At 41.4% G+C, this 12927-nt stretch overlaps 1 protein-coding gene across 3 annotated transcripts in view; it reads right to left on the bottom strand.

The window, feature by feature from the left end:
- MYO1D (myosin ID) overlaps positions 1 to 12927 on the bottom strand; it is a 350018-nt gene that overhangs the window by 83764 nt on the left and 253327 nt on the right. Inside the window, exon 22 of one of the 3 annotated variants that reach the window (XM_036837324.1) lies at positions 5416 to 5504. The exons of the other annotated variants lie outside the window; for them this stretch is intronic. Coding sequence (XP_036693219.1) covers positions 5444 to 5504 — 61 coding nt within the window. The 3' untranslated portion in view covers positions 5416 to 5443. Of the gene's footprint in view, positions 1 to 5415; positions 5505 to 12927 lie in introns of those variants that run through there. 3 annotated transcript variants of the gene reach the window in all.

Below are 12927 nucleotides of genomic sequence, written 5' to 3'. Positions count from 1 at the left end.
CGCAACTGGAGAAAGCCCTCGCACAGAAACGAAGACCCAACACAGCCAAAAATAAATAAATAAATAAATTAAAAAAAAAAAAAAAAGGTTGATCTGCTCAAGGGCTTATAGCGAGCTGGTGGTGGAGTTAAGACCAGAAGACACACTGTTTCCTGTCAAATACTCATTCCTTCCAGGTCTGTTAATTCAATGCACATGCTGAACAGAGAAGGCTAAGAATCGCCATGCATCAAAGAAGCCTCAGATGTGGAAAGTCAGAAGTTACTAATTCTGAATGGCATAATTTAGTGAGGCTGGGCTTGAGTTTTTTTAATTTGTCTTGGTTAGAAAGCAATATAATATTCTTTAACAAACTGTTCCTTGATTTTTTTTTTTCTGATAAGGGGTTCTCTGAGTCATCTAGTACTACTGTAAGGCTGCTTTCCTATTCCATTTTATACCAAAATTTCTTTTCTCCTTACAGCCTCAGTCAGATTCTTTTCATTTTCTATGCTATCTCTAGGCCTGGTATCTTTCTAAGACCAGGATATATAACTCTTTGCTTCATTTAGTAATGATTCTTTCTCACCAAGGATGGATGCATGTGATCAAGCTGATTTTTTTCCACTATGAAAATTTCATGGGAATTTGCTGGTTGTTAGTTGCTTTGTTTCTAGAAGAAAAGATATTCTAAAATAATCTCATAACTTTTAAATATTTGTTCTGGTTATAAAATTAGTAACGACGGGACTTCCCTGGTGGTGCACTGGTTAAGAATCCACCTGCAATGCAGGGGACTCGGGTTCGAGCCCTGGTCCGGGAAGATCCCACATGCCATGGAGCAACTAAGACTGTGCACCACAACTACTGAGCCTGCGCTCTACAGCCAGCAAGCCACAGCTACTGAGCCCGCGCGCCACAGCTACTGAGCCCGCGCCACAAGTACTGAAGCCCGCGCACCTAGAGCCTGTGCTCCACAACGAGAGACGCCACCACGATGAGAAGCCGGTGCACTGCAACAAAGAGTAGCCCCCGCTCGCCGCAACTACAGAAAGCCCGTGTGCAGCAACGAAGACCCAACACAGCCAAAAATAAATAAATAAATAAATAAAAATTAATAATGACAATTACAGAAAATTTGACATTCCATAATTTTTTAGACAAGTTAAAAGGAAAGCCATAAACAAGATATTAAATGCAAAAACCATTTAAAAAATCATAAATGTCATGTTGGCTATTTCTTTTGGTCTCAAATATGAAGAAAAGGAGGCTGGGAACAATTTTTCTTGGTGTCAAAGAGAAGCTAAAGGAAGTAACTGCTATTACCTTTTTCAGAAAGGCTGGACGATGGGCTTTGAGTTCAACAAAGCAAACCTTCCCCCTCTACAGAGAGAAGCCTGGGCTCTGCAGAGGGTCTGGCCAGGAACGTATGCCATGTTGAAACAACTGAGCAAAACACAAGAATTTGTTTTCTGGCACTATTTCAGTGTTCTAAGCTCTAGAAAATTCTATGCTCCTTGCCCTCTGAAAATTCAAGAAAATTGTTCCAATTAAATATGAAAGAATGATCTCTTGCTTTCCTCTCTAGCAGTAAGTTCCTTACCTGCACGCCAGTGCTGCACATGACTGAATCACAGATACTAGAGTCTTGGGAGGTCTCACGCCCCCCCCCGAGAGGCCTTCCTAGGGCACATGTGTGCAAATGACATTTTGAACCCAAAGGCAGAACTTTACATTTATGTCATTTTTGTGGTTTCTTCTCATTATTCTAGCCTGATGATATTTTGAATCCTGATTCTGTCATCCAAAATACAAGTTATCCTTCCTGGGTTTGTGCTATTTGCAAACTTGGTAAATATGTCTTTACCTAAGTCATTGTTTGAGGGAAATCATTGAGAGGTGAGTTCTAACTCAAATTCTTCTCACTTTTGTTACTTTTTTCACTAAGTACTTATAAAATATAACTGTTGATTTTAGACTTTTGCTGAAAGATTATGTCAGGTTCAACAAGAATTATAATTTTTGGATCCCTGTTCACATTTGCAAAACTAGGAAAGCTTGTCTTCAGTTTGGGGGCACCTTTTCCATTCTCTCTGGCTGCTCAAAGATTCCTGCCAGTGGATGGGGGCTCCTATTGAATCTTTCCAGAGTCTCGGGATGGGAGTCGCCTGGCTTGGAGGTTGGAACTAATACAGCATCCAGCTGTCTTCTTTTTCCTAGTTGGGCTTTACTTTCCCTAATGCTTGCTTTTAGTTTCAGAAACATTTCTTGATGGGTAAAATGAAAACACCTTCTATTCACATGATACCGCTTTCCCATCCTTGTTCAACAAAGCAGTGTTCTTCCCTCATTTTTATTATTATTTTCCCCAAGTCTCAGCTCATCTATGACTTAGGTCTTCTTGACAGTATTTTTACGGGCAACTGACGTTTTTATCACTGCTTGTGGTTACCACCTTCCTTCTATCTTTCTCCCTGGTTTTCTTAAATCTGAGCTCAGGCTGATTTAGGTTCAGCCACGTTGGTTTCTTTAATTTCCTCCCCTGTTTGTTATATAAAACTGTAGAGATTTCATGAGTAAGGGGAATGTTTCTTTTCTTGAGCATATTTTATTTTAGAGGGTTTAGTCATGGATTAACACTCACATTTTCTGTATTTTTTTGAGACCTGCTTGCTAAAGTCTCGAGTTTGGCTAGCCTCAGACTTGCCTCATTTGTCATTACAAAATCCATTTTCTTCCAACAGACTTGACAATCTATTGTTTTCATTTCAATTGTGTATTAGGTTTTTTTATTTCACCCCTGAGGAAAAATTAAAATAATGCTGGGAAGAATTGAAAACATATAGACAAGGACAACAAGGTCCTACTGTATAGCATAGGGAACTATATTCAATATTCTGTGATAAACCATAATAGAAAAGAATATAAAAAAGAATGTATACATATGTATAACTGAATCACTTTGCTGTACAGCAGAAACTAACACAACATTGTAAATCAACTTTACGTCAATCAAAAAAATAAAACATAGAGACGAGAATATGTCTCTGGATGGAGAAGGAAGAAAATGGAATGATGTCTGTCTGGCAACACAGACACTAACACAGCAATTAAAAATTCCAAATAACTGATGTCTTCAATGTTGATGCCCAGAGACGAGGAAAAAACTACAACCAACAGCTGGCAGATTCTCAAGCATTTTTTAGAAAGCTCAGTTACAAAATCAGCAAAGTTAAACTGGATAAAATACAACTTCACAATATCAATTTATAAAGGAACATCTCTAATACCTACAGATGAGTTTAACACCCCAATATTTACAAAACAGGGACACTTGAATCTGCTAAAGAGACTCCAGAAAGAGTTCAGAGGACTTTCCTGGTGGCGCAGTGGTTAAGAATCCGCCTGCCAATGCAGGGGACATGGGTTCGAGCCCTGGTCTGGGAAGATCCCACATGCCGCGGAACAACTAAGCCCATGTGCCATAACTACTGAGCCTGCGCTCTAGAGCCCGCGAGCCACAGCTACTGAAGCCCGTGCGCCCAGAGCCTGTGCTCCACAATGAGAGAAGCCACTGCAGTGAGAAGCCCGCGCACCACAACAAAGAGTAGCCCCCACTCGCCACAACTAGAGAAAGCCCGCGTGCAGCAACGAAGATCCAATTCAGCCAAAACAAATAAATTAAAAAAAAAAAAAAAGAGTTTAGAGGCAGGTTCAACAGGTGTCTTAGGAGGAATACTAAATGTTGGCAATAAAGTACCAACTATATGTTTTACCAAGATCCAACAACATCTGCTATATTATTTATTAGTAGGTACAAGTGTATCAAAACTGTTGACTTTTGCAGGACTTCAGTGCATTGAGTTAGGACTCCTGGATACGGGGACACAAACCCAGTTCCTACTAGCTTAAGTGAGGGGAACCTGTTGTGAACTAGGACAATTCACTGAGGAAAAGTAATTTGCCAAATATGAATTCACCAAAGATCAATATGCTGAATGACAAATTTGTCAAATTTGCATAGTTAACAAAACTGTGTTTTTGTTTATCCAGTTTTTGCTGGATGGATTGGCTGGACACTTACGGCTCTTGGGCCATCCGGCTCTCCCTCACCTATCAGCCTGTCCCTTTTGTCCCCCCTCCCCACCAGGATTGGCACCCAGGTGCATGGGGCACACACTCTCCTCTCTTCCTTCCTCTCTTCCGGCTACTTCCAGCTACAACAGCAGGGCCAGAGACAAAGGGACTCCTTAGACTGTTGTTATGAAAACTGATCAATTAGACTTCCTGGAAATTCTCAAAAGCTATTGATTGCCATCTCCTCTAACTGAACTGTAAACTTTATAAAGAGTCAAAAGGAACAAGTTTTTGGTAAATTGGTAAATGAGATGAATTAGTCATTTGGGCAAATTTGATGGAAGAGTACTAAATATCAAATGGAAAATAACTGAAGGAGAATTTGAAGATTTAGTATAAACTAAATTTCCCGTAAGGAAATGTTAACATCTGTGGATTCTGACAGTTGCTTTGTATTTTAAGATCTGGTGTGGAAAGTGGGTGGCGCCAGTTTCTAGGAAAAGCTTGAGTCTGGATGACCTGAAATGCAGGCTGCCTCTCTGTGAGTCAAACCATAACACGTGGCACCGCTATTTGGGAAATGGTTCTATGGACTTCTGAGGCCCTAAGAGCACAACGCTTGTATAAAAGACATATGTTCTTGCTGGTTCTTTGCAGGTATCTAACAAAAGGATATCCTTTCCTAGCCATTCTAAATAAACTCCAAACAATACATGTGCAAATAGAGTGTAGTCCATTTTTCAGCTAAAATCCACAAAAAGACTAAGCTAATCCAAAAGGCTCAGTTTTCTTTAACCTGAACATGCCTTAAAATGCTGTTACAAGGAACAAATTCAAGAAGGATATTCCTCGAAACCAGTTTTTGGTAACTCTGCAAATTTTTGCAAATTCAGTGAACTGGCCACTTGGCAAATTGACTTTTGGCAAATTGATTTTTTAAAATCTATTTTTAAAAAACTGGAAAGGAAAGCCACATAATAAAAACTTCACCTGCTTAACAATTTCCAAGTATACATACAGCACAGTCCTGTCAACCACATGTGCACTGGTGAACTGATTTTTGATAAACCAGCCTGCATCAGATGATGCAAGATCTTAGTGTCAAACAAGGTCATACAATGTGAGGCCACACAGAGGCTGGCCACACAGTTCAGCTGACACAGGGCCCGACTGCACCACATTCTCCTTCACTGCCATCTCTGCTTCTCTGTGGGTCAGCTATGCCGTTCTCTCTGAGAGCAGCTTTCTCCACCTTTGGAAATGCGGTCACCACAGCTCCCAGTTTCTGGAGAGGCAATGACCTGTAAGTCTTCTCTGGTCTGAGGCCCACCAATCTTGAGGAAGGGAAAAGTGGTGCAGTGTGGGCCAGGTGCCATCCCTGCGCTCCTCAGCTCTTCCAGGGAGTCGGGGGATGTAAGGATGTCACGCCTCTGGTGGGAACCATGGAGCTGAATAACAGGGAAGAGGGAGGTTTCAGAAGAAGGGGCTGCCGCAGAGACCCAACGACAAATGTCCCCACACCCAAGTGCCTCCACCCTCTCTTCAGTGTCACCATCATTTACCCCTGGAGAATCTTCTCTCGCTTAAAAATGGCTGTAGCATGCAGTGAACCTTCTTTAACCTCTTACTTCCCGGCTGTCCAGGAAGGCAAAAATCTAGTTCCTTCTCATCTTAGGGAATTTTTTTTGCTAATAATTATATATTTTAGGTCACCAAAATAACAGGAAGGAAGTTACAAAAGCTAAGGAATTTTGTTATAGCTCTTACTCCTTTGAGGACTTTTGATTTCTGATGTTATTACTAAGAGTTGCACTTGTCTTTCTTTAGCAAGGTAGACCTTGCTAGCTCTTTCTCCATTTAATTCATTCTTTTTGGCATATGGGGGCCACGGACGTATGATATATCAACTAGTGTCTTCAAATTTCCATTTCTCTTAAGTGGACAATTGTTTTGCCCTCCTGAGCATCTCTAACATGGAAGATATCTGTGTCATTAGGCTTTGTGTCATTGGGCAGTTGTATATTTTAATACTTATTTTCTCCCCATAACCTATATGATAAAGTTCAAAGTTACTGGCATGGGGTCTTAGAAACTCCTATTTCAACTACTTTTTTCCACCAACCTTTTTATTTATTTTATTTATTTTTATTTTTATTTTTGGCTGCATTGTGTCTTTGTTGCTATGCAGGCTTTCTCTAGTTGCGGCGAGTGGTGGCTACTTTTTTTTAGGTCTGAGAGTTTTTTATTTATTTATTTTTTAAAATTTGCTAAACATTTTATTCAACAGAGTGGTTGCCAGTTTTCATGGGTAATTTCAAAAATGAGATATTATTTTCGACTTTTTTTTTTTTTTACCAGAATGAATTAGGCTTTTATTTTCTCTTTCTTTTGATGCGATTTTTCTTTTTCTTTTCTTTTTTTTTTAACATCTTTATTGGAGTATAATTGCTTTACAATGGTGTGTTAGTTTCTGCTTTATAACAAAGTAAATCAGTTATACATATACATATGTTCCCATATCTCTTCCCTCTTGCATCTCCCTCCCTCCCACCCTCCCTATCCCACCCCTCTAGGTGGTCACAAAGCACCGAGCTGATCTCCCTGTGCTATGCGGCTGCTTCCCACTAGGTACCTATTTTACGTTTGGTAGTGTATATGTGTCCACGCCACTCTCTCACTTCGTCACAGCTGCTCTTTGTTGTGGTGCGCGGGCTTCTCATTGCGGTGGCTTCTCTTGTTGCGGAGCACGGCTCTAGGAGTGTAGGCTTCAGTAGCTGTGGCACGCGGGTTCAGTAGTTGTGGTGCACGGGCTTAGTTGCTGCACAGCATGTGGGATCTTCCCGGCCCAGGGCTTGAGCCCATGTCCCCTGCATTGGCAGGTGGATTCTTAACCACTGCGCCACCAAGGAAGCCCCATCCACCAAGCTTTTGCATATTCTGCTCCATTCTCCAGGGGAAAACCTTGCTCCATTCCCAACTGATAAAACTCCAGACAGCCGTGAAGACCCAGTTGGATGATCACCTGTTCTATCAGGGTTTTCCTGACTCTCACAGGCAAAGGGAACCAGTTCATCCCCTGTGCGTCCATGGCCCAGCCCCATCGCACCATGTATCAGACAATGGAGCATGCATACAGTCTTCCTCATGAGATTAAGTGCTGTTTGAGGAAAAGGACCAAATGGTCCATCTTTGCATCCCTCCTACCCCTCGCCCCCCTCACCCATAGCCAGACCTGCAGTGGGTGTTCCAGAGAATGAAAGCTGAATGACAGCATGAAAATATAGCAGTGTTGGTTTCAGATAAAATACTTTAAGTACATTACACTTCCTATACAGATGATAAGACTTGAAATAAACACACGAAGAAAGCTTTCAAAAACTCATTAAGTTAAAAAGTTCTATCTGACCATTTAGGAAAAAATTCCAACAGATAGCACAAACCAGGGTATATAATCATTTGGTGAATTCATGAATACCTCACAGAAAGATCTCCATTTTAACATATATTGTAATGTTAGTGCTATGGGCCTTTAAAAAAAGTAATACGATTACTCTAACTGTACCGTATCTTCCTGCAGAGATGCTGAAAAGATGATCAGTTTTCCAGTACTTTTGGATTTTCTCTTTCAACATGAAAGGCAAAGATGGATATTTCATAAAGCAAATAAGTATCTTTGATCTGCACAAAAATCTCCAGTAAATCTCTGTCATAAGAGCAGGTAAAGCTGAGGATGACCGTGCACCCCTGCATGTCCTCTGAGGGGGCTTTGTCCAAGGGCAGCTGCTTCTCAAGGCAGACGGGCACGGTGCAGCGCGAGAGAAATGGAACGTCGGTAGATGGCTCACGGTCCTCAACAGCTGTCACACCTTAATGCTGTTTGATTCTGGTCCTGCCTCAGTCACACTGAAAAGCTTTTAAGACTTCTCTCTGGGGTTCTTTTGTGTATAGAAGATGGGTATGACTATACAGAAATGGGTTAAGTTCATTCCATGGAAGCCTGTTATTTGCAGGTGGGGTATCTTACCTGGAAATGGGCAGGCAGGTCCTAACTGCAAACTTCATAGGGTGATTGAAGACCATTGCTTAGAATGGGGAGTGGCTCTTTCTGGGACAAGCAGAGGTGGTAAACAGCATCCTGGTTCCTGCCAATTCTTATCTCACTTCTCACCTCCACCCCTCTTTCACCCTTCTCCCTGAACCTCAGCCCATTCCTCACTCTGCCTCTCTTCCCCGGGGTAGGAGGAGATGCTTATTTTGCACCTTATTTGGTAATAATCATTTTAAAAACACGAAGCTTTAGTGGTTTGCTTTAAAAAAAAAAAATGCTACCTTTGTCACATGGCTTCAGCAAAAAGGCCATATGAAAATATCATGTGCTTATCCTGGCCATTTTCTGTGTCAGTTCATGAAACCAATGGGAATCACTTGGGTAGTTCACTAAAGGTGTAGATTCCTGGAGATTCGGATTTAGAAGGCCTGGGATGGGGCCCAGCAATTTGCCTTTTGAACAAGCACCTCCAGGTGATCCCAATGCAGATGCCGCCCACACTTTAAGGAACCCTGCTAAAGAAAGACTATCACTGGACTTCCCTGGTGGCAGAGTGGTTAAGAATCTACCTGCCAATGCAGGGGAGATGGGTTCGAGCGCTGGTCCAGGAAGATCCCACATGCCACGGAGCAACTAAGCCCATGCGCCATAACTACTGAGCCTGCGCTCTAGAGCCCGCGAGCCACAACTACTGAGCCCACGTGCCACAACTACCGAAGCCTGTGCACCTAGAGCCCGTGCTCCACAACGAGAAGCCACCGCAATGAAAAGCCCAAGCACTGCAACAAAGAGTAGCCCCCACTCGCTTCAACCAGAGAAAAGCCTGCGTGCAGAAACAAAGACCCAATGCAGCCAAAAATAAATAATTAAAAAAAAAGAAAGACTATCATTGTTTTTTCATGGCAAATGCTATTTCTTTGTATGGAAATACCATAACATATTTAACCATATTTATTTTCATGGACTTTTATATGGTTTCTGTGTTTTCACAATTAATAATGATGCTATACTATTTGTTTCTTCTGCACAGCACCACTTTCTGCTTCTTTTGTGAAATGTTGGCCTCAAATACCTCACCTCCAAACACTCCCACCCAGCTGTTTTGCCCTGTTCCAAAAAATGTTCTTCCCCTGGTCTTATTGGAGACTTCCATATTCTGAGAAGACCCACTTCTCTGGCCAAAGTGACTTCTACTGGGGTAGGCATCTTACCCACGTGGTGACAATCTTGATTACTCTGACACAGGAAGATTTTCTTCTACTATGTTTTAAACTAACACATTTTATTGAATATAAGATGCCTTCTCTGTAAGATGTACCCTTATTTGTGTATCACAAAGATGTTGCCCATTATCACTGTAAGAATCCACCAATTATAAGTCACACCCCAATTTCAGAGATGCTAAAATTTAAAAAAATGTATTCCTTAGAATCAGTAAAACAAGTCTTACTTTTGCTCAGTGTATTTCTCTTTTTCAAGTACAGCTATTATTTGAATGTAAATTTTTTGTTCTCTGCCTTCTATATCTGTCAGCTTCTTTGTTATTACCCCCTTCCTCTGTATGCCAAGAGACCATCTTAAACTTTTCTTTCATATTGATTCTATTTTCTGCAATACCAATTGTGTCATTTCTACATTTTCATGTTAATTTAAATTCTTTAATATCATTTCTTATTTCATTCAAATAATTGGACATTTTTGTTTCTCAGCCAGGACCCTCTTCATCTCGGTCTGTCATGTAATCTTTGGTATGTTTACGTAGAATCCATGCTTTCTTGAATTTTATTCAGAATACAGTTAGTTTCTATAATGTGAATTTTCTGTTATACTCCTTTTCAGAAATATGCTTTGCTTTTTCTTTTAAGGCTATAATCTACACCATTGTCACTGCTACTGGCTTTCTTTATAGGTCTCATAACTAAGGAGACAGTTCTGGTGTTCTCGCACGAAAGGGGCATATGGATTCTTCTGGAGTCGTCCTTAAAGTCCACCTGTTTATAGTTGGAATCCATTTCTCCGCTTTTAAGCTGGAGAGCTGCCTTATGGACACAGCCTCTAGGTGTGGTTCTGAAGTCTTTTACTTACTATGAAGATGCTGATCTGAGAGGGAATCCCTACATCTTGTTGCCCTGTCAGCCTACCGAGAAGGAAAGTTTGAAATTATTTCTAGTTCTTAAGTTGTTAAAAAAAAAAACAGTAAAGGAAAAGCTGCAACCCCCAGCATACAACATACCCATGGCTCTTCCAGCCCATAGCTCTTTTATTTGCTGATTTAATATCTTGAAATACCTATTCACTTCTGTCCCCAGATGTATTACATTGCTTAGAGTGGTAATCCTGCAATCGGTATAAGACGAGAAGTATTCATAAAGGGAAGGAAACTGTAAAAGAGTTCTTCCTTTCCTTCATACAGAAGGAGGACTAAGTTACCACCCTCTGGTGGGCAAGACGCACATATTGGTAGGAAAGGGCTAGGAGTATCCTACGGCCAGAGAGCCCCATCAGCCAGCCTCCGTTTTCAACAATTATTTACTGGGAGTCTTCTGAGTGCCAGGGATGTTCTGAACACTAGGGAAACCGCAGTGAAATAGAAATAAATAGAAATAAAGTCTCTGCTTACATGGGGCTTATATTCTAGTTGGAATATATACAATAAGCAAAAACTAAAGATACAGTGTCAGATGGAGATGAAAGCCATGGGGGAAAACTAAGCAGAGTAGGAGTCAGGGAGTTCTGAGGTGAGTGAACTGCTATTCTCTACAGGACAGTTAGGGAAGGCCTGATGAGGTGACATGTGAGCAGAGGTGAAGGATGTACCTCTCAGTGGACCTCTGGTTGAGCAACATTTCTAGTTTCCTGTACTAAGGAACGTTGGTATCTCTTTCTATGTTTTCATGTGTATCTCTACTGGAAAGCAGAGGAGGGTGAATTGTGGTCACTCACTTTTCTGTCACCAGGAATCAGATGACTTCAATAATTATCATTTTAAATGGCCCCAATACTCCGTTCAGAAGATGTACCATAATTAACCAATCTTCTATACAGTTGACCCTTGAACAACATAGGTTTGAAGTGCCTGGATCTACTTATACGTGGATTTTTTTCAATAAATACTACAGGACCACACGATTCCCCAGTTGGCTGAATCCACGGATAAGGAACTGTGGATACAGAGGGCCCACTAGGGGACTTGAGCATCTGCGGATCTCCTGCCAGTGGGTCCTTGAACCAATCCTCCCTCGGATTCTGAGGGACAACTGTAGCTGTCTATCTACATTATTTTCAACTATCTCTATTTTACTTAAATATTTTTAGTTGTAATATAAACTACTATGATTAGTAGCCAGGCATTCAAGGAAAGCAGTTTGGGAATACAGATTACGAGCCAGGAAAATGGGTATCCAGGTTCAGGGGCAGAGGAGCGCGGATAATGAGGGAGGAGCAGGAAGGCGTGCGCATCAGAAGGACCGGACAGAGAGGGCCAGGAGCAGAGGCCTTTGTGAGGTGGCCTCCCTCCTCCACCTTCACCCCTGCTCAGGAGGGCTCATCTCCCCTGGCCCCTGTGGCCATAACCAATGGCCTGCTTGTTCGTCTGATTCTACCCATAGTTTTAGTGTGAGTTAAAAAGAACATAAGCAAACTACAACAGAGAAGCAGGTCAAGCATTCAGTTAAATTCAGTAGCGGTGCTCCTTTAATTAAGCAGGTGTTAAAGATACTGCTTATGAAAAACAAGAAGCAGATGGCACTGACTTCTGGCTTTCACCACAGAAACAGAACAGGAAAAATAAGAAGTTTCTGTGCCTAAGATTGGGGTTATACTGAGGTTTCCAGCATCCAGACAGGCAAATGCCTGGACAGCTGCTTAGGGCAGATGGGTCCTTTGACAGCTTAATATTACAGACTTTCTGGTAACTCTGGTAACTCTGTAGGGTGGCCAGTGTGAGGCCATCTGTTTACTAGTGGGCAGAAAAGCTCACTACCGGTAGGTAGTCACTGCTGAGCATGAGATACAAACCGAAAGTCAAGTCAGCCATTTTCATAACCTCGGCAAGGCAAACTGGCCTGGGAAACCACTGGCATAACCACCACAAAGAAACCTCACTTTAGCTTCATGTGACTGACACAATGGGACCCCAGAGAACGGTAGTATTCCAAGAGGTTTTATTTGGGTTTATTTCAACTTATTCAATGCCATGAGATAAATCATTCACTTAGAAAGCTCTTTTGTTCTTTTCTACTTTTCTAAACAGAAAAGGAAAATAACCATGAATTTAGAGCCATCTATAATATACCTGAAAACTAGCTGCCGTTTATTATTTAAATGAAAAAATTTTTAGGTAAGTAACACATATTTTTGTTGCAAAAGGTTTACAGTGAAAAATAAATCTCCCTCCTATACCTCCTATGCCTCTTTCTCCCAGTACCCCATCTCCCCTCTCCAGAGACAAACATAGTTACTCACTTCCTGAATGTCTTTCTGGATCTAGTCTATAATATACATAATTGTGTGTGTGTGATATATATACAGGCACACATATATATGTCCTTACAATTTTTTAATTGGCTGTATTTAAAATGAACAAAGCATATTAAAAGCTCTGAGAAGTACTGCAGTAAAGAAACCTGTTTAACTTCATCAGGGAATCCTAAATATACCTGACTCTGGGACCCCTACCTTTCTGCTCTGGTATAACTTCCGGTCTGTGGAATGTAGCCAGGACTTGCTGGTATGGCTGGATCAGGTGTTTCTGGAGGGCGTCTGTTCTGAATGGTCTGTGCTTGAGCCATGCTGGTTGTTAAATATTGTAAATGTCACCCCTT

The sequence above is a fragment of the Balaenoptera musculus genome, chromosome 20, assembly GCF_009873245.2.
Source record: "Balaenoptera musculus isolate JJ_BM4_2016_0621 chromosome 20, mBalMus1.pri.v3, whole genome shotgun sequence".
In the NCBI taxonomy this organism is placed as follows: domain Eukaryota; kingdom Metazoa; phylum Chordata; class Mammalia; order Artiodactyla; family Balaenopteridae; genus Balaenoptera; species Balaenoptera musculus.
Note: the sequence above shows the minus strand (reverse complement) of the source record. Positions and strands in the feature narration are given on the sequence as shown.